At 36.8% G+C, this 21,361-nt stretch overlaps 1 protein-coding gene across 1 annotated transcript in view; it reads right to left on the reverse strand.

Annotated features, from left to right (window-relative positions):
* Positions 1-425: 425 nt before the first annotated feature.
* SEL1L (SEL1L adaptor subunit of SYVN1 ubiquitin ligase) overlaps positions 426-21,361 on the reverse strand; it is a gene marked incomplete at its 5' end in the record, with an annotated part of 33,220 nt that continues 12,284 nt past the window's right edge. Inside the window, 16 exons of the mRNA XM_082485831.1 lie at positions 426-2,082; positions 3,493-3,621; positions 7,259-7,431; positions 8,520-8,594; positions 10,230-10,395; positions 10,939-11,087; positions 11,314-11,401; positions 12,187-12,249; positions 13,398-13,475; positions 14,828-14,896; positions 15,910-15,966; positions 16,719-16,873; positions 17,197-17,278; positions 17,892-17,951; positions 18,033-18,086; positions 19,907-20,069. Of these exons, the coding sequence (XP_082341957.1) occupies positions 1,879-2,082; positions 3,493-3,621; positions 7,259-7,431; positions 8,520-8,594; positions 10,230-10,395; positions 10,939-11,087; positions 11,314-11,401; positions 12,187-12,249; positions 13,398-13,475; positions 14,828-14,896; positions 15,910-15,966; positions 16,719-16,873; positions 17,197-17,278; positions 17,892-17,951; positions 18,033-18,086; positions 19,907-20,069 (1,765 nt within the window). The 3' untranslated portion in view covers positions 426-1,878. The remainder of the gene's footprint in view (positions 2,083-3,492; positions 3,622-7,258; positions 7,432-8,519; positions 8,595-10,229; positions 10,396-10,938; positions 11,088-11,313; positions 11,402-12,186; positions 12,250-13,397; positions 13,476-14,827; positions 14,897-15,909; positions 15,967-16,718; positions 16,874-17,196; positions 17,279-17,891; positions 17,952-18,032; positions 18,087-19,906; positions 20,070-21,361) is intronic.

Below are 21,361 nucleotides of genomic sequence, written 5' to 3' on the forward strand. Positions count from 1 at the left end.
AAAGATTTGTCTTCACATAACCAGCATAAACCTATATTTTAATACTAGTCATCCATGATATTTCAGTTTACAACAGTGGATCGCTTATCTTCTTTCCCAAACTACAGATCTATTGTGCATCCTTACAAATGTACCAAGTATGAAACCATACCAAAACCTCAATTCCAAATAAAGCATACTGATATGTTGCTGCCAATCCACTTGAAAAATATTTGCATGAAAGGAAGCCCTTAACCCTTTAAAACACAACAGCTTTTGTCAGAAAGCAGCTGAAGCCTCCTCATTTGTATTTCATTCAGCTTTAAGACAGTATATTCAGAGGGTTTAATGCTAGTATAGAAACAAATATTTAACAGCCATTGCTAAATAACAACAGAAACTTCTGCATTTCTTCCCTCTAAGCTATTCCCCCGCTGCTTCCCACCCCGAACCCCTGAAATTAAAGTTCAATGAAAATTGTTACTACGTGAAGATTCCTCTTGCAGTCTAAAAACATCAGTCCGCAGGTCATATTCTTTACACTCACTGAAAAGACTTTGCACTGACCTGGTGGTATCAAGAAGCCATAAAACATTAGTCGTCCTTCTGGATTTTCTTGTTACAAGGGATCCTCAAGATGGCACAGCCAGAGACGTTATTTTGACTTTCTCATGTATGCCAGGTGCAAGAGAGGTTGGTGACAGCCAGAGCACTGCTGTAATCTAACATACAATTTTTATCAGTCAGCCAAACTTTGGAGTAGCATCACTGGCATAATCACATGCCCTTCTGTAGACAGACTGCATCTTCAGGGCCCTTTTTTGTAGATGCATTAAACAGATGCATGCATGAGATACCACATACATTTCCTTCTCGCAGTGCAGATCACTTACAGGATTGCTGAAAATTAAATACAGAACTTCCACCTCTAGAAACAAAACAGAACGTAAGCTAACTCACTGAGATTTCTGGCTCTGTCCTTTCTTCAGTGTCCAAAATAATACTGGTGCTTTCTGCAATCTAGACTCAGCCTCTTTGTAAGAGCATGTTTAAATAATTTAGGAACACTACCAATTTGTTTTTATGTCATGAAGTATTGCGAAGTACATAGGCTCCAAAAGTTTTAGAAGGATGCGAGATCTGGGCACTGTGTCAATAGTTTTCAACTGATGAGCTTTACAGACCTAATCTGCCCAATCCACCTCCTGGGCTACCTACTGTCTGCTGAGAACTGTCTAGTCTAAGGGGAATGGTGGAAAACACTCAAAAAATAACAACTAGAGAGTGGCCTGTTTGCTGGCTTAGTTTTACAGAGTTTATAAATAATCCATGTTAAACCATTCAAGACAGCATAAAAGACCAAAGTGTAAGAAATACTAAGAAATAATGAAATAAGGATTGTAGAAATACTTGGGATGCAGATCAGAATATAATTTCATACAGCTCTAGTCTTTTTAGACTTTGAATATAGTTCAGCTTCTCCGACTTAAATTGGCCATAAAATTACTATTCTTATTTCTTTTATATAGGGCAACTGCTATCAAGCAGGCAAAAACCTTCCAATGCTAGCCCTCTGCTCTCTCTAAGAGACAAAAAGGACTCTGAATGAAGAGGAACTAGATACAGCAGGCAACATTTTTGTAGTAGCACTCTTGTGTTTCCATGAAAAAAGCCATAGTGTTATTCCATTGGCACTGAAATAACATTCAAATCAGTTTCAAAAGAATTTTCTTATCCCTGAAAAAAGGCATCATTCTAAGCAGCTTTCAGACTTTGTTGTTTAATTTTTAAACTTCTTTGCGCCTCTTTTAGGGGAGGGACCGTTGATCCAAAGTCCTAAATCACAATGAAAATTGTTCCTTTTGGAAAAATCCAGTTCTTTCACTGAGGCTCTTGTTGCTATTGCGGTGGTTGATGCTCTGGCGGTGGTTCTTGTTGAGGCACAGCTGGCCGGAGTCCTGCTGGTCTGGGAATTGCCTGATGTTGCCTTTGTCTGTAGGCTATAATTGTTCCCAGAAGCAAGGCGATGATGGTCATAAGGTAAAGGTCCCACTCAGGCCCCAGCAGCTGGTCCATATCAATATGTGAGAATACCTCCCTTATCTAAGAAACAAGAAGTCCACATCATCATGTCAAAGAGCAAGAATGGGAAGTTACTTTGATTTTAAATTTGACTTGCAACAGTTTTCACGTACAAGTACCGGTTTTAAAAATTCAGTAGCTATTTTTCTCTCAGAAAAAAATAATATCGCATCAGTGACATTCTTAATTTTCAGGAACTAAATGCCAATAAGATTAAAAGCTATCCTATATAGGATGAGCTATTCTATTTTCTGTTCTAGAGATGAAGGTTCTAATAAGTAGCTTTGTGACTTTCACATACAGACCATTAATGTACACAATTTAAATCAGAATGAGGTAATTAACCACACTAGTTGTCTTAAAGAAAGAGGAGCAAGTACCACGTACACAGAGGCATTGAACTGATCAGTCCAGCCAAATTGGAAGCCATCAGCAGACTGCCACAAATGACAGAACATTAAGCCCCAGGATACTTATGCCGTACAATGCTGAAATTTGTGCAGATAAGGTACAGGGAAGTTATAGCGTCTTACTGTTAGTTTTGATTGAACTGACTTTTTATCAGGCTTCCATTCACATATGCATTAGCCAACACACACTTTATGCTTCACTACTGTATCTGATGGTATCACAGAGTCATTGTCAATTTAAGTTTGCATCAGCAGACTTAAAACTTGGAATATCCATGTTCTGCATACTAGCTTCTGTGAGTGCTACATGGATACCTTCTCAGTTGATTTAGACTATTTGGACTGTCCACTCCTGAAAGTTGCCAGTCTCAGGACTACTAAATTTTGTCAAATTTAGCTGGATTGCCTGAACTTCCATTTGCTTTAAGTGGTAATAACTTCCGTATCATTTGAATATATAAGTAATCCAAAAGGCAGTAATATGTCAGAATACTGAGAAATATTTCAGACGCTATATGGAAAGAATTCACATATATTCCAGGCAAAGTTTTTTTCAGTGCCATCACTCAGCAGAAACTCTGCACAATAGCTAAACTATCTAATACAAATAATAAATCAAACACAACTCAAGTGGAATTGTTACAGCTGACTATAAAATAGCATGAGAGTTAGAGCTAAAAAGAATTATTTTTCCCTGAACAGCGATTATGTCATTGTAATCATCTGCTTAACTTTGACAGCAGACAGTCATGGATAAGAACAGTCAAACAGGTTAGGGAAATTCTCTTCAAGGGAAGGTCAGCACTGACTGCGCACTTTTCAGTTTCATGCAATTGCACAAATAAGAAACAGGAATCACAGCTTCAGTAACTTTCTTAATATGCAACAACACAAAACACATCTACCCTAAGTTTTCAGAAGGCTCCAGTAAGACTTCTACTTAAGTAAGATTACAACTCAAGCTTCTTGTAAAAATGAAAAACACATTTGTTGTTTTTCCTTTTAATTCTGCATTACTTACATTGATTTCCCGTACATACTGCAAGGAATAAATCACTCCAAGCTTGCAAAGTGCTAGGAAGACTGGAACCTGAGCATCTGGGCTTGCTTCAGCTGCCATGTCATAGAATCGTTTTGCAAGGTGAATATCCTAAAAATTGGGAAAATACAAAGGTCGGTTTTGAAGACCTTGAAAAATTAACCATAAAATGTAGAGCTTTTTCTATAAGCTATTGTATACTGTCATTTGAATACACGGGTTTTGGTCAAGTTAAATGCAAACCAGTCGGTAAAACTTCCCCTTTTTTCTGAGGGATGTTCACCTTTGAATAGACAAGTAAAGGAAAGCTTCAATCTGAGGATGAAGCTATCATAACTGATGCTAGAATTAAAGCTTAGAAAGAGATTAATATTAACGTATTCAACCCATGCACAGTAACCTAAGGCACACATTTAGGTAACTCTAGTACACTCTTAACATTTCCAATACCACGCCAAACATGAAAGACTATGAAAACATAAGTCATGGAAGAGTACACAGCAGCAACTCCTCCCAGTTATACTACAGTACGCCTGCTGCATAGTGCAGCTTCTAATCATTTTTGCACATACTCCCAAATTAGATTCTACTCCTTATCCAAAACAGGCATAACTTGCATTAGTGAGGGCAGCCTGGCAAAAGCATGAGTGCAAACAGCCAGCAACTTTAGGAAGAGCTTAAATTAGTGTTCTCTTCTGTGGTAGCTGGAACAAGAAGGCGACTGTAGCAAGAAGAACTGAGGATACATGTACCTGAATAGTGTAACTTTTCTTGTTTGGTTGAATTTTTTTTTTTTTTTTTTTTAGTTCCTCTCCAGATACATACTGTGCAATGTTAGGACACTTGGATACAAACTGCCTATGTTCACTCAGTGATGTGAAGGACAGGTCTGTGTGAGACTTACCTCTGGAAGCGTTCCAAGTTGGATACTTAAAATAAGAGAAACCTCCAGGACTTCATGCCACATGTTCATTTTATAATTTTATCCTGATTGTGAAATACCATTAAGATTTTCTGCTCATTGATACAGCAAAGCTTAGTTCCATAACACATGTGGAAATAACAGTATGAAAATCAACACACTATGTGAATGAGATGTACTAGCTCACATTTTAGTATTTTGATTCAATATAACAACTCCGAATACTCCTTGAGCCTGGAAAGTCTGGCTTTTTTATAACTATTTAAAAGAGTTGCCTTAACTCCTTTGTACTGTGCTAGTATCAGTGTAGAAGCAGATCCTAAATCATGGCTTATTTTCATTTCTAATTAGCAAGCACTTCATTCTGCTTATACGTTCTTCACTCTCACTTGACAGACAAGTGAGAACTGTAGGACTCTCTAAGCTTTAACACACAAATAGCACTGAAATAGCATGCCAAATCTTAACAAAAGACCATGATAAAATTAATTTCAGAAAATGATTCATTCTTATTTTGAGTAGTATATGGAAGCAATCTTCATTCTGACATGCAGGCTCAGGAATTGGACAACATTAAATCTAAGAAAAGTGTGTAACAGTGTACAAGTGTGAGATTTCTGAAGGGGATTAATATTTGGCATTGATCTGGTATGAGTCTGAAAACTATCTATGTACAGGAAGCACGGCATAGAAACCTATGTATTACAGACTACTTATTCAATAAGTAAAGAGAGAATAAGGCAAAAACTGTTTGGGAAAAAAAAAAAAACAACCAACCAACAAACCATTAAGAGATACCGTATTTATTCAGGATTAACCAGAATGAACAGTGACCTGAATTGAAGCTGAGCAGGCCACCTTATTGGATCATTCTCCCTAACTTTGGGGTGCTTGCAATCTTAACGATGAGGACATAGGTGGAGAGAGAGTTCCTTTCTTCACCCCCTTCCTTCAACAGACTAAATCCCCGATTTGATAGATACTGGAATGCTAAAATCTTTATATATCCCTTCCACAGTCCTCTAGTGGAAGAACAAACTTTAGTGGTCTTCAGTGGTAGGTATCACTTACTACACCAGGAAGCACGATTTTAACTATCAGTCATTTTCAGAGGTGCTCAAAATTAAGGACTTTCCATTCTGGGAAAGGAAAGCCAAATATTCTTTTGATTCTTTCAAAACTCAGTCTTAGCCTTTTTCAGAATATCCTAGCCCAGCGCCATTTTAGTCTTATATTGTCAGTCCTAGATCTCCATCCACTCATCTTACAGTTGTAAAGTTTTAGGACACAGCAAGCAAAGACATTACATATCCAGAATTCCCAAGACTGGTTTTATACACAGAATTTCCTTGCTTAGACATTCTCAGTGCTTCTTTCCTAAATCTATATTAACTATCTCCGTTTTCCCTGCAGTTCGACTCTTCCTTCCATAGTGGATCTGTATGAGATGAAAATATTATTCATCTGCATAAAGCAAGGCTGCATATGCTCATGGTGAGCCCCTGTGTACTCATTTCAGCTATCTATGTGTAGCCATCTCTGCTTCAGGTTGGAGAATACTCTGTGCAGATGATAACATTGGGACTCATTTTTCTCAAATTCTTAGCAGTTATGCTGAATGTGATGTAATAACATTTTCAAAGCTTTATTACTTTTCTAAATTGGCTTGTTTCCAGGGCAGAAGGAAATTTTAAAAAGTCCACATCTGAAACGATTTTTATTTTTTTTTAAAAAGAAAACCTCTCAGCTTCAGCACTGTTGCTTTTAGCTGCAGGCTCGTTTTCAGAAATTAACTAGGTTTGAGGACTCAGTTAAAAAAGAGAAAACAGTCCTAAAACAGAATTTGAAGATAAGCTTTAGAAATAATGCTGTTTGTGTACTGTATTGTCACTTCTACAGCTAGGTCAGTATTGCTTGCTGCTGCCCAAGTAACAATATTGACCCAAGACTCTCCCTTCACTGTTCTGACCTTTTGCCAAGAATTTAGGGTAAGAGAAGCAGAAATTGGTCTTTTACTAGACCAACAGAATAATTAAAAGATGGATACCTAGAGAAAAACTAAATGTAGAAGCTCGCTGAAAATAAGGAAAATTCTTGCAGTTTCAGGTAACCTAGAGGAAATCACTAAATTAATACATTAATTGTATGAATTAATCATATATTAAGGTAAAGTAGGCTGCTCAAAACTAGTATGCAATTACTAATTACATTATTTTGAGCCATACAAGAACATGTTGCTCTGGATTACGTAAGATTTAGTTAACTCATGGACAGCAATACACCATAGGTGCCCTAAGCGAACCAGATATACTGCCTTCTTTTAGGCAATGTAGTTTGTAAAGCAAATAGTGGCCTAGCCTAATTTGAAAAACCATAGTTAATAATCACATTGTTGTTGGTCCTTATGGTTTGCTACTTGAAAATGCATAGAACTTGTTTTTGAAATATCATGACAGAGAAAACAAATTAACCAGTGTTTCAGAGGATGAGGATGAGTCTTGTGCTAAAATACTTCAAACCTAGAATTGATTTGCGTTCATTCATAACACTTCAAAGTCTTGAAAGCATTACTCAAGCATACGGCACCCTTTTTGCCAATCTTCACAATTTTGGGCAAACAGTTTTTTCCCTGTCTATGCCTCATTTCTTCACATCAGTAAGTGTGAAGTGGATTTCTCCAAATGCTACTGGAAAATGTACTGGGAGACATGCTAATTCCTACTCAGTGGTTATATAGTGCCCAAAGCCCAGTAGTGGTTATGGATTTAATCTAATATTAGTAAAAGCACTGTAATGAAGCAGACTATCAGCCTACAGCTTACTCACCTGCTTGATGCCCAATCCCTTCTCATGCATGTACCCCAGATTAAACATTGCTTGGGCACTGTGCTGTTGCTCTGATGCCAGTCGATAGTGAATAAATGCAGTTTCATAATCAACATCGGTACCAAACCCATAAAAATGGTAATCTCCAAGTTTAATTCTTGCAACAGTATATCCTATAAATCAAGAAACAGCACATAAAGATAAAATAGTTAGGCAAAGACGATGCAATTAGGGCTTTAGTATTACTTTACACAGTTTGCACAATCTGTTTCCCTTTTCCCCTCTCTCAAACAGCCAGCTGTTTTTTTTTTTAATAGTGGGTTTAGCTAACCAAAAACCAACCGATTTCCATTTTCAAGGAAGAGTAATCCTACCATCATTTTTATTGCTATTTAGTGGCATCAGTTGAAAAGCTATATCACGTTGTTCATAGTCATTTATTACAGAAAAGCTTTTCATTTGTTATATAGTCATTAAGGGCTTCAATTTTGTTTTTAAAACAGAGACACTGAAAACTTGAAAAATAAAGTCTCTCATCATCATTTGGTAATTGAATGCTTAACCATTCCATCCTTTCAATGTCTAACTTTCTACTAAATGTCAACTAGGTCTGAAAACTTTCAGACAAAACTCTTGGGCTCCATTTGCAGGCTACATTTGCTCTAAAGTAAAAAGCTAGTAGCCAGACATTAATGTAGGTGCATCTGAAAGTTAGAGAACTCACACTGAGATAATGAGTAAGTTTAGTTTTGCTTATTTTATGATAGGATCAGAAGCACCAGAGTTTAAACTTGGACTGGTTGTACATCAAGACTGTATTCTTCATCACTGAGCTTTGCTTGCTTTGAACAGAAAATTGTATTTCTTATAAATGATGACAAGTACCAAAATCCTAAAGGGTACTTTGTATCTATTTTTCCAAGTGAATTTACTTATAGAAAAGTCAGTGTAAACATTCCGTATGCTGTTTAACACTGCTCTACTATTCCATACGGAATGGCAAAAGAAAAACATCGTACATTTGTGGTTTAGTCCTTTTAATCTTCAGGATCTCAGAATGGCTCAGAACTGCAAGCTTATTGCAATGACAATACAACTAACGGGGAAAAAAGAACAAGAACTACCCTATGTGGAGTATTAACTATTGTTGAACAGAAGGAGGTAAGCTTTCCCTCCGTTCCTGTTTCACAAAAAGGATGAAATCAAACATTAATGGCTCTACTGAAAATAAACTAATTGGAATTGTGAGGTACAGACATACCTTGAGAAGCTGCTCTATTCCAGTGCAGCAAAGCTCGAGGATAGGTTTCATTTTCTCCTACTATGCTAGCTTCTTCTAGAGAGGGAAGCAATTCAGTTAAATAGGAGCATGGTATATGCACACAAGACCACAACCCCCGCCCCTTGCTTATATTCTGTCTGCTGAACTAAGAACTTGAAGTCATCTGTGCTATAGCACAAACAAGATTCAACCCATCTGAAGCTTATAAAAACTCTTTTCATTTATATGGTCTTTCCATATATCTGCCGACATAAGAGCTAGGAACAAACTGTATCATTTCACCCTGAAATATTGCTTACCAAGTGTCTCCCATTCCTGCTCTAGGATATTCTATGACCCTTCAGGAATGCCAGAAGATGCACACAATTCAGGCTCTGACAAAGGTGCACTCAAATACAAGGCTAAAGTATAAGCTATTTTAGTTTGACCATCTAAAAAACAAGACTAGTGAAGTAAAACAGAGGCTTAGACTCCTTAACCAGCCAGAGACTGCATATTTTACACAGCAGTACTACAGCTACTTCAGAACACAAGTTATTTTACTTGTCCATGTCATAAATTGAGGGTTGCTGAAGTATCAGAGTTCAGACAGTTCAAAGGTTTTATAACTTTTTTCACTTCTAGTGTAAGTATGGTTTCAGCTACACTATCTCACAGTTGACATACACACTCTCTCATGTATAAAAGAATTTTAAATTGATCTCCAGTTGAGATGCAGATATATCCGAGTAATGACAATCAGAATTTTAACACAGGGAAAGATGCTGTATCTTTGCAAGAATGCACTCCCAGCCAAGACTGTCATTGCTGTAGTTTATCTAACAATGAGTCACTAGGGCACCTTTGAAAAACATTAACTGGAAATTAAGATGTTAGATTAGCCTATCAGCCACCAATAGCTGATTTTTAGATTAAGATACATAGCCTTAACGCTGGTAATGAGACACCTAAATTTATGGGTTTGACATCCAGAAAGTTTAAAACACTGGGGTTTGTAGTTTCTAGAAATATTTGTCACTTGTACTTCCATTGTTTCCCTATGACCTCAAACTTTAAGAAATCCAAGTTCTAGCCACCTACTTGCAATAAGGGACCTGGGACAAGTTGTTTTTTTGGTTGTTTTTTTTTTTTTTTTGTTTTGTTTGTTTGTTTGTTTGTTTTCAAATCTAGGAGAACCAACTGCCCAGCTCTTCATCCCTGCTTCAAATAGTGGTACAAATAAAGTTACAAAAAAAATCTGGAAAAAATGATAAGACACTACAAGATAAAGAACAAAGGAAACTGAAGCCTGTATGCATAGTAAATGCCAAAGGTAAAACTACTGCAATTCCTATTTTATAGATTTAAAAATAAAATGTTAAGTCTGTGTTTAAGAAGTCCAGGGAGGAAAATCATCAGCACTGTGCAACTTTCTAAAGCATTCTTTCCCTACCCCATTTTTTAAATCCCGTAACTTAGAATTTAATTGTATTCTAACTTTTAGGCCAGAAAGCTATCCTTACAGATGAAAATTAAAACTGACTGCTTTCCAGTGTGATGAGCAAGAAAGAGGACAAGAGTCTCACTGAAGTTCTAACTGAACAAGAGCTATGTAATTATATCTTCAAGCACACGAGCATTCTACTAAATGAGCTACTGCAGACCAACTAAAAAAACCCATAAACTTTCAGTACAAATTCAGGTCCTTACTCTGATCAAGTATGAAAGCAGCATTGCTTTGTGCGACTTCGTAGCCTTGTTCTGCCAGAAGAAGATATTGAACCACAGCAGAATTTGAATCACCGTCTTTATAGCTGTTGTAGGCAGTCATCAGTCTTTCAGACCAACGTCCCCGTTCACATACATTCTTAAACAACTGCGGGGGGGGGGGGGGGGAGGAGAAGACTGGTTGTCAGGAACTTCAGAAATTTAGGTTTTGCAAGAGGTAAACCTTTAACATTCAAATGCCTGTTCAAAATATTTACATTTCAGAGGAAAAACTTGATAGAAAACTCACTGCTTAAGATAGGCTTACTTTAAGATACAGGTTACTAAGCAAATACATAGCAAGATTCAGATGCTTACTCAGAATTATTATTAATATCAGCTTTTTTGTTACACAAACTCGTGTAAATGAAGAATTCAGTACTTAAACCAATATTTGCTTTGCATTACATTCTTTTCATTTTCTTCAAGGTTAAAAAAGGAAATATAAACTTGCCATATCAACATAAAAATAAAGATTTTTCTCGTGAGATACAAAGGACTTGGATAATATATCACTTTTCCTTTTGATAGCATAGGATCTGCAGTCACCAGTGGATTCTAACTAAGACAAATTTCCTATATAAGCCGACGTGATGATATCCAACCTTTTGCAAGTTAGTATTATTTGACCTTTATAAATGGATGACCTTACCTCAACAGCAGTATGACAGGATCGCATCACTCCTGTGCCAGTTGCATGCATCTGAGCCAGATTATAAAAAGCCAGAATGTGGCCACCCTGGGAGGCCAAGTTAAAATATTTCAAAGCTTGTTTATAGTCTCTCTTCACTCCAATGCCATCTACAAGAAAGAATATGTTATTGCTATTCATTGCTTTTGAAAGGCAGAGTTGTATGAAATAAAGAAAAACGTTGTGAAAGTGTTAGGAGAAAACAACAAAATATAAATGCAATGCAGCAAGACCACTCTACATGCAGTATATCTACACTTCTAATGCCACCTAGTGACCAGTTACTGAAAGGACAGATGCTTAGACCTGGAGAAACATCGTTTTGATGCCACTTACTGTAATACATGGAACCTAGTTGAAGTTGTCCATCAACCCATCCCTGTTCCGCAGCCTTCTGAAAATACTTCAGTGCTAGTTCATAGTTCTGCAGGAAGATTTAGTCCAGTCATTAGAACCTTACAATACACCACAATTTAAGTAAGGAAAGAAAATAGGCATGCACACATGTGTCAGTGCATGGATAGGCCTATATTACAGAAAAATTACAGTAAGATGGTCTAGTGCAAAAAATATTCATCTGGTCAAAATTTGGAAACAAAAAATGAAATAGCCTACAATCATACTAGCATGTCTTAGAGATAGCTACAGACTTAAGCTGGCATCCACATAAAGCATTGCTATGAACAGTTATGCTTAACAGAATTGTTCTAGAAACAGAACGGGGCATCCATTATTTAACTTATTTCCTCAACTTTGGGCTAATTCAACTTTTGAATATCTGTTTGCATAGCTAAATAGAAAACTTTTCACAAGAAACCTTGTGGGAAAAGGAACAAGACAAGTGAACTAATTAAAAATTTCAAAGTGTTCCTCCACTCTCACAAGATACACAAGTAGGGATAGTTAGGGTTTGTTTTATTTCAAAAGAAAATTAAGAGACAAGTTCAAAACTCCTACTAAAAATTCACACTGCTATGCATTTCTAATAGCTTCAGCAACATTTTCAAACTTATTAGAGGGAACTCAGCATATTTCATAGCTGCTAACTCCACAGTGATTTTTCTTTTTTATTTTCTTCATGAATTTTCAGTGTAACAGTTAACTTCACAATTAAGTTTTCTACAGTACTTCCCACCACAGAAAAAGTTTGTTGACAACAAGAAGTTACACAATCACCTATGATTAGAAAGACGACTGTCAAAAGCTTACCACTGGAACACCTCTTCCATAGAGGTAAGCCATTCCTAATCCACTCTGTCCTACTGGATTACCCTGAAAACACAGGAAAACACTTCTGCAAAGAAAGGCAAAATGTACAGCTACGTCTTTCAAATTTGCTATGTCTTTAACATCACTAACACAAATAGTGCTTAAGATAGTAGAAGCAAAGTTACAAAGCAGATCTAAGTAACAGTTATTTACGGAGAAAATAGCATCTTCAGTAGCTTTTATTCAGTAACTACACAGGTGACTAACAAGAAAAAAAAGCTTTCAACACTTGTTATGAAAGTCTACTGTGCACTTTGAGTGTCATAGATGTAGAATCCACACCCATAGAAAGGTGGGGCATTAATAGCTTATCTTTAGTTTTTCAAAGTTTGAGATGTTCTGGATGCTACAGAAGCTCCCAAAACAGCTACAGGAACTCTGAGAATCTGTTTTAATTTAAGAGCAGATTGGTGGCTGTCCTGTGGGCTGGATTACTGACACCCATCCCCACAAAAGTATGCACTATGATATTCTTTCAATGCCAGGACAAGCAACATAGTACATCAGAAACCTTCAGTAAATGTAGGAAATTAGCAAATTGAGAGATCCTTACTCTAGGACAGAGGTGTAGAATGGCAATCTGATTGTGGAATGCAAGAACCATGAAGACCCTTTAAAGCTTCATCTACTGTGTTTCACATACTAAACACATTTCCTGGAGGATTACTCATGCTTTAACTGTACAAATGCTACCACAAGGGATAGGTCAAAGACAGACATGAGAGATTAACAGCCAAAAACCAAACACTTCAATGACATGAGACGCATAAACCCAAAACCATTATCTATTCATTGACCACAAAACAGAACTAAAATAATACTTTCTGTGACAAGACAACTTTGGATTAATAAAAATTAACACTTAACAGAATTGTAGGCTATTTAGGTGGACAGTATTTCATACTGATACTAACATTCATGAGAGTTAAACCCCTTGTGATAAAACACAGCTTCATGAAGCACCATGACCAGAACTGGAGGCAGTTTCCGACACCTTGGACAAGCAGGGTTTAATTATGGGCTACTCTGGGACAGAAGTTGGGAGTAAGTATATGCACATGGAAGTGCACAAAAAGAAGCATTAGCAGCACTTCCGAGCTATTCAACTTTTTAGCGCACATGCTGTATTTCTAGTGTCCAGATAATCATACCATATCAGCAGCTTTCTTGAAATACTGAAGAGCTGTTTCATTGCTCTGAGGTACAACATCACTTCCTTCTGAGTACATCTGGAAGAGAAAGCCATAATTAAAGAACAGCTGAAGAAGTCAGTTTAGCATGGAGATAATGAAGCATCTTCACTTTGCATATGAGAGGGGGTCTGTCGTACTATTAGACTATTCTGACTATTGTATTATTGAATAATCATTAAAAAACTTGCCCAGAAGCAGAAAATGCATCTCTATGCTGTAAAATTCAGATTCAGAGGGTTTAACTTTCTAATGAAGAATGAACTGCCCATAAAATTAAAAAGTTTTTATGAAAACATCTTTCATTTGAGTTCTACCAGTGTGCAGTGAGAACACATAATCAGGCAAAAATCTTGTGAGACCAGCGGAAGTCAAACTATATTGGCAGTTAAAATACTTCTTGAAAACAAAGCAAGAATTGGTTACTAAACCCTGTTCATTTCAGCATTTATTAGATACAAAACACTCAAGCAGTCAAGAAAGCAGGAACCTGCAATTTCTCCTGTCAGATGCCTTGACCACCACGGTATGCTATTTTTTTCATGCTCTGAGGACATGAATTTTGCATCCCCTACTGCAGTGACAGCCTGAAAAAGATGAGCTAGAGCTGCTGCTTATTGCAGCATAACCTTAGAGGGTACTCAAATGGAGTAATAAGGATTTAGCTCCTCACAGGGTGAAGGTAGCCTGTAACCCAGATCTCAGGGAAGTGACCTAAATACCTTTCTAAGCAGTAACATATTAACATCACCAATAGTAGCTTGTCAATTATGTTTTAGATTAAAAAAAGAACTTAGATCTGAGAAAACTGGACACAGTGCTCCAGGTGGGGTCTCACCAAAGCAGAGCAGAGGGGCAGAATTGCCTCCCTCAACCTGCTGGCCACGGTTCGATGCGGAGTAGATGCAGACCTGTTGGCAAGTCTGACTCGGATGCCCCAGTTCGCTATGCAGAATAATACTGACGTCTTTCTCCTCTCCTTCCTGAACTTAGTATTTCCCACTAGGCAATTTTTTGAGAAGCCTAGCTTTCCCCCACGCACTGTATGGAAGAGCATAGTGGCCTAGTCTGAGTTTTGAACTCCGCAACAGACAGAATACACTTATGTATTTAAATATTTAATTTAAAAAAAAAATAAAATCTAGTTCAAGCACCATTTCAAAAAAACCCAAAAGTTCCTAATGTGAAGGAGCAAGTAGAAAATTTTGACTAGACAGAATAGAACACAACACTCAAATCTTGCAGGACAATTCAAAACAGTAGCAAAATAGAAGCACTTAGGTTCTCGCATTCAAGTTTTAGAATGCCTGGTATCAGAAAGTAGGAAATATTTGTTATTTTTCATTGAAAGGCAGTCAATTTGCTTACTTTTGAGTGTGTTCATATCTTACCTTTCCTAGAAAGGCCATGGCATGTGAATTGCCAGCATTAGCTGCTTGAGTGAAGTACTCAAATGCTCGCTGTAGGGAAGAAAACAAGCATTTTAGCCACCATGACTGATTTGAGTACTTTTTCTTGGAAATGGAGCAGAGGCAAGTAGGTTGCTTGCCAAGTTACCAGGTTCTTCTGGGAATAAGAGTTATCAGTCCCACCTAATTTAATACATGTAACAGGGTTCCCCACTTACAGTTGGAATATTGAGCAACAATCCCCCTCAACAGCGTATTCCAAAAAATAGAGGAAAAAAAAAAAATACTACAACTGACACTATGCACAAACTACATTGGTAAATCATACTTCCCTATTGTACCTCCAAACCCTCTTTAGAAGAGATCTGCCAGTTCCTATTCCAGTTTTACACAGAGCTGGGTTATACTCATTCTGATTACTTGATATCATCTCTGAACCCTTATAGAGCAGTCATTTTAAAGTATTTTAAATGTGATGACAATTGAATAATTTATTGTTGGCAGCTGAGTCTGAAATAATCCTCAGGACGGCACATCCTCAGCCCTCCACTTTTTCAATACATACTTTAAGAAGAGGTTAGCTGTTTTAACTTCTATGAGCAGTAGCTAGGTTGGCTTACATCAGCAGTTTGATTTTCTATGCACACTTAATATCCTTAATATCGGCAGTTGCGCTGTTTTGTTTACAGAAGCAAGATATTCTTGCAAGCCACATAAACCAGACTGTCATCGCTAATGTATGCGCCATGCGTCATGAAGATTCTACCACATGCACAAAAGCTCAGCCAGTTTCAAGTACTACTTGACAAAAACCTGGTCTTTGTTTTTAACTTCCTCATTTCTAAGATGATTAGTCTTAAACTAATTGGGTAAGAAAATCAGCTCCATGTACAACTCACATGAAGATTAAGTTTTATTGAATTACTGAATGACTTACGTTTTATTGAACAAGACTACTGAGTTCATTAAATACCTTACAGTGGTACTTAAACACTTTTGCTTCATTGCGTTCTCAGCTATACTTTCTGCCCCTCTGCCAAGTATAATATGTACAAACAGCATACCTGATGATTTTGCTCTACTCCTCTTCCTCCATGCAAGTGCAACTGTCCAAGGCCAACCTAAAAATAAATTTTACATTGCAAATAAGTCACTTTTCCCTAGGGACTTTCTTTTTCTAGTAATACAGATACCAGTGAACTAATTACATGCAAAAAGATAGACCATATCAGAATTAAAGATGCCACAAAGTCTGAAGGCACAGATTTGCTTCCATAACTACAGTACAGTCCTATTTTTTCACATTAGCCTAAGCAGAAATTTATCCTAGATGAAAGTGACATGACTGTCATAGATATAAAATAATAATCATTCATTTGAATTCTGCCTACCTAATTTTTAAGTCATAGATGACCAAGTTGAATTGTGACAATTTGCCTATATTAGTGTCCTCCCCTCCTGCATTATGTGTAGAAGTCGTCCAGCCGGCAGCATGCAGAAGTTACGTAAGAGCAGAAGCAGCAAGAAATTGAGGTCCCCTGTCAGGGCCAGTTCTTTTGATCAAGGCTTCCTCCACAACCTCTAAAGCTATCCTTAAACTAGTCTATCTGGTTTCTAGTGGAAGCCCTCTTTCCTAAGAAACTAATGCTTTGGACTTATTTTCCACAAAAAAAAATAATTGCATTTTCTGTCCAAGTTCTACCTTAAACACACTAAAATATAAGCCTCTTCTCATAAAAACTAATCAGAAAATAGCAACCAGGTTGCTATATATAGGAGAAAGAGAAAACTAAAGATCCAACACCTTTCCATATTTCATAACGCTGTTCCTGTAATTCTTGAAAACCTCTGCATGCCATGAACTTAATCTTACCTGTGCTTGTACATCTCCTTTCTCTGCTAAAAACTGATAATACTGAATCAAGTCTTCTTCTAGCATCCCACTTGCCATTCCTGGATTTTCTACTTCATCTGCTAAGCGAATTCGCTGAACCACTGTGCCACCAGTCAAAGAAATGTCACTAGCAACTAGAAAACAGATAAGATAAATTTTCAGACAGTTTTGTTCAATAGAAATATTACACTGCAACTTAGTAAAAACAGATCTCTACAGAGCTTCAAACTGTTACTCAGACAGAATGAATTACTGTCACACTCTTAAGAAAAACATTTCAATAGACAGAGATAAAAATAGCATATAATGATTCAGAGTCAAGCAGATAACTTGTTTAATAACAGGGAATTATCTATTTTTATACTATTAATTTTGATAGTACTTCTAGTATCTTCTAGGTGAACGATATAGAAATACATAGCAAGTCAAGAACGTTAGCCTAGTACAAAGTTTTTACCGTGATTAGCTACAAGTCGGTAGTGAGTGAGAGCAGATTCACAACTTTGAAGGACTCCTATCCCAGCCCAGTACCGGTAACCCTAGAAAGGAAAATATAAAAATATGGGACTGTCAGTTATTTGACAACATACCACTTGCCAGATTACAAACTTTTTTCACATTACTTGAGCAAGATATGATGAGACAATAGGCAAAACAAAGGCCACAAGTCCATTGTGTCTGCATTAAAGGCAACTGACTGACACCATTAAAGGTTAAGCATACCAATATACTTCAGATATTACTCAGGAAGAAGCAAATAAGTAGACCGATACTTATGGGTGAAAACCTAGAGCCTTTTACTTACACAGGTTGCAATTTATTTGTCTTAAATCTCACAATACTGATTAAAACAGCATCTTCTGTAAAGATCTCTGGCTTTCACAGTTCTCATTAGCCTATAAAAATTGAAAGTCCGACACACGTCTGCTTGAAGTCAAGATATGTAATCATGGTCCATCTAAACTCATAGTGGTATACAACTTAAAATGAGCGACATTTCCTTAAGTTAACAAGGAGTAACAGGGGAGATAATGCATGCATAGTGATCTCATATTTAGACAGTGTAGTTACATGAATGCAAATCTTATATCAAAAAATTAAGAGTACAAAAAAGTTTTTTGCGTATAGAAAATGATTAACTATCTTACTTACCAAGATCATATGGGCGATCAGATTTCCTCCTAAAGCTCCAAAAGTGTAATATACCAGGGCCTTAAAACAAAAATCATTGGTTATTTAACATCTGCCTCCAAGATAAAATATGGGAGCATGCAATGAAGATTTCTAAGTTACCTTAGCTTGACTAGAATTGACTCCTAGACCAGATGCATAAAGAAATCCAAGAGCCTAGAAATAAAATAAAGTTTGTCAGCACATCCTTTGAAAAATCCTGGATCAGTTTTCCTGGAATACATAAGTATAAAGTCGCCTAACAACAATTCAAAGCTGCAAAGAATATGCCAAGCTCTACCTTCGCTTTGGCACCTCCTATACCTAGGCCCTTCCCTGCCACTTTTAAAGTATGAAATTTCTAAATTATTCATTAAGAACACGAACACAAATACATCTCATCAGAATTCAGCAGATTGAGCGCAAGTAAGAAACTACTACCTCCCTGAATGCCATATGCAGATCCAAAAGTCCTGAACAGTAAAAGTATCCTAGTTTAAAGACACTAAAGCGAAGATCAGCAATATCTGTCAGGTTATTCGTGTATCCTATTTGTCTCATACACCAGTGCAAACATACGTAAACCATCACCTTCTCTAAAATAGTCTTACTGTTTGATTTACTGTCTAACAGACCCTATAAATTTACTATTTTGCGTCTGTTCTGCCATGGGTTAGTTGCTTTTATGACTATAAATATAAGCAGTTAGAATGCACAGAGCTGTTTGGCTGAGGTTTTTTCAAAAGTTATTTTTATTCTTAAAATTTACGTAATTATTGCTCTATTTATAACACCTGTTACAGCTGTGTGGCCCATAGGAGAAACTAGTAGCACAGAAGATGACAGTATATATATGTAAAGGTATCTATATTTCACACTGTTAAGACTATTCTAGGCAATTCCAAAAGCACACAAAAAAAAGTCACCTCATGCAGACAGTATTGAATTCTAGACCAATAAAAGTCAAGGTCTTCACTGAGATACAAAGTCTCTAGAGAAAACATGTTCCTGCTTTCCATGGTATATTAGCACTCCAACATTAAACAGGGAACAGCAGGAGACTTGGTAGCCAAAGAGCTAAAGGAAACTCTGTAATTCCTAAAAGCTGACACTTTCAAAACAAAAGAGATCTAAAAATAAGGATGCACAGATATTGAGATATTAAAATTGATAACACCCACATTTTATGACATTACATGTGAACGATACCATATGAACAATTCTATAATATTCAAAGGCACATGGATGAAGTCCCATTCCACTAAACAGCTTCCAAGATTCCTAGGAGTTTATAACTTCCTAGATTATGAACTTGTGTGTGTGTATAGCTACCTGCCTCAAACATAAAACTGCAGATGAAAAGCCACAACATCCCATTCAAACCACAAGAAAAAAGTAACAGCGTTTCAGAGATTTGTTTGCTGGAGTCACTTGTACCTACTTGTTTTTTGACTTATACATCCAATCTAGTCCATCATACAACAGATAAGAAATTAAATGAAAAGACCACCATCATACTATATTACTGGTAGTTTAATGCTGTGTTTTTTAAACTCAAAGAGAAGATTTGTTTCCATGTGTACCTTGAGGGTGCAGGTGCTATTTGTTCCTGCACCCTCAGTAATGCTAGCAGCATGCAGAAACCAGGTAAAGCAGAAGCATTTTGGGGACAATCTTCAAACCAAAGCAAGGCACTAGTGAAATTTAAAAAGGTAAAGGCAATGAGCAGTCAGGATTAGGAAATGCTTAGGCAAGCACTGTAAAATACATTTCCCGAATCAGAGCCTGAACCAAATGTTTTACATCAAGTTTTCAAACAATTAAAAAAAGCGGCACTCTGTCCGCTGTCTTTTTTAACCAGGCAACAGATACCGCTTACTGTTCTCATTCTATTCTGGATGTAAGAACAATCTATAAAACCACCTTAGAGTAAGTACAATCTATAAAACAATTCATACACCTATAAAAACTTCTGCAGAATCAAAGGACATACATACCATTTGTCCTTTAGGAGAACCTTCTTCTGTTAGTTTTTCAAATAGTTCTTTTGATGACTGGATGTTCTGCTTCAGGTAATCCCCGAACAACAAAGCATAAGACACTTTCTCCATTGCCTTGGTATGATTCATGTCAGCTGCTTTCAGAAGATACTGATATGCTCTGAAAAGAAAACAATTTCTTAGTCACCTTGAGGCAAAGAAGCAGATTCCATTCATAAACCTGAAGATTCTGGGGAGGTGTTTTGTTCCTCTATTTTAGCCTCTATTTTCTACAAATGCATCTACCTATAGAAATTTGTTCCAGCTCTGAATTGTCAATCTATGCAACAACTCGCATGATTTAGCTAACTGACAAACTAGATTTTAATGTTCACTCTACCCCATACGCAAAGCAGTATGCATTTCCTCCCCTGTAAGATATGCATTAAATTTAAGGTCAAATGATCACGTTGTTGTAGCAACAGTTTTAAGTCCTGTACTAGACATCTAGTAGGATCGCTCCTCTGACAGCTTCGCAGATCGTGATGGAAAAAAGAAGCCTGAAAAAAGACTACGGAGTCTCTTTGGTTTGTTAACTACAAAATCATCCCAATGGAAACACTAAGTATTGGGTCCAAGACAACTGCGTACTTCACCTATTTTGTGATGAAAGAGTCATGCCAACAAGAAGAAAGTTCTCTGTAAACGCCCCTTTCTATTTCAGCCTCAGAACTTACAGTAGTCCTCCAAAATATTTTCACAGCAGCTGGTTTCACAGCAATTTAAATATCATAACACAGTACTGTCAAGCATGCTTCAGCTTGATTACTCATGGACCTCTGATACTATTCCAAGATTTTTCTTTACCTCTCCTCCTTTATATTCTCAGGCTTGATTTCTTTAGGACAGGCTGAAGCACAACTGGTTTCTCACACAATTTTATCTTCTAAGAAAGTATGAGGTGTTCAAGAGAACTAAGATCTAATATTGTTTCACTATTTCTACACTATTTTATACAAAAGAATACTAGTCAGAGTCTGACAGATACTGCCTCCCTTTGTCTTTGCCACGGTGTGATGGACAACCTCTAGGTGTGCTTCAGTTTGCCTGATACATAAAGGAGAAATATGCTCCTTTATCTCCACAAAAGAGTTAACACGGTAATAGTGCTCACATAATAATCAGCAGACTGAAGTCACCATTTACTGATGAAGTTGTCAACATGAGTACCAGGGAGTTCTAAATGAATATAACTATTCTTAATTATAGCGGTAAGTTGACAACAATTTCATCAGTAATTGGATATATACAGAGTAGAAAGTCAACAGACCAGAATGAACAGAACACTCATTTCTTTTTTTTTTTTTGCTTCGTCTACAAACATTACCCTTTTCTCTCATACAATATTAATTATTAGAGTTTGAACAATTTGTTGAGATTAAGCTTAATACTATTTTTATAGTGACCAAAAAG

Source organism: Vanellus vanellus, assembly GCF_965231255.1.
Source record: "Vanellus vanellus genome assembly, chromosome: 6".
Classification (NCBI taxonomy): domain Eukaryota; kingdom Metazoa; phylum Chordata; class Aves; order Charadriiformes; family Charadriidae; genus Vanellus; species Vanellus vanellus.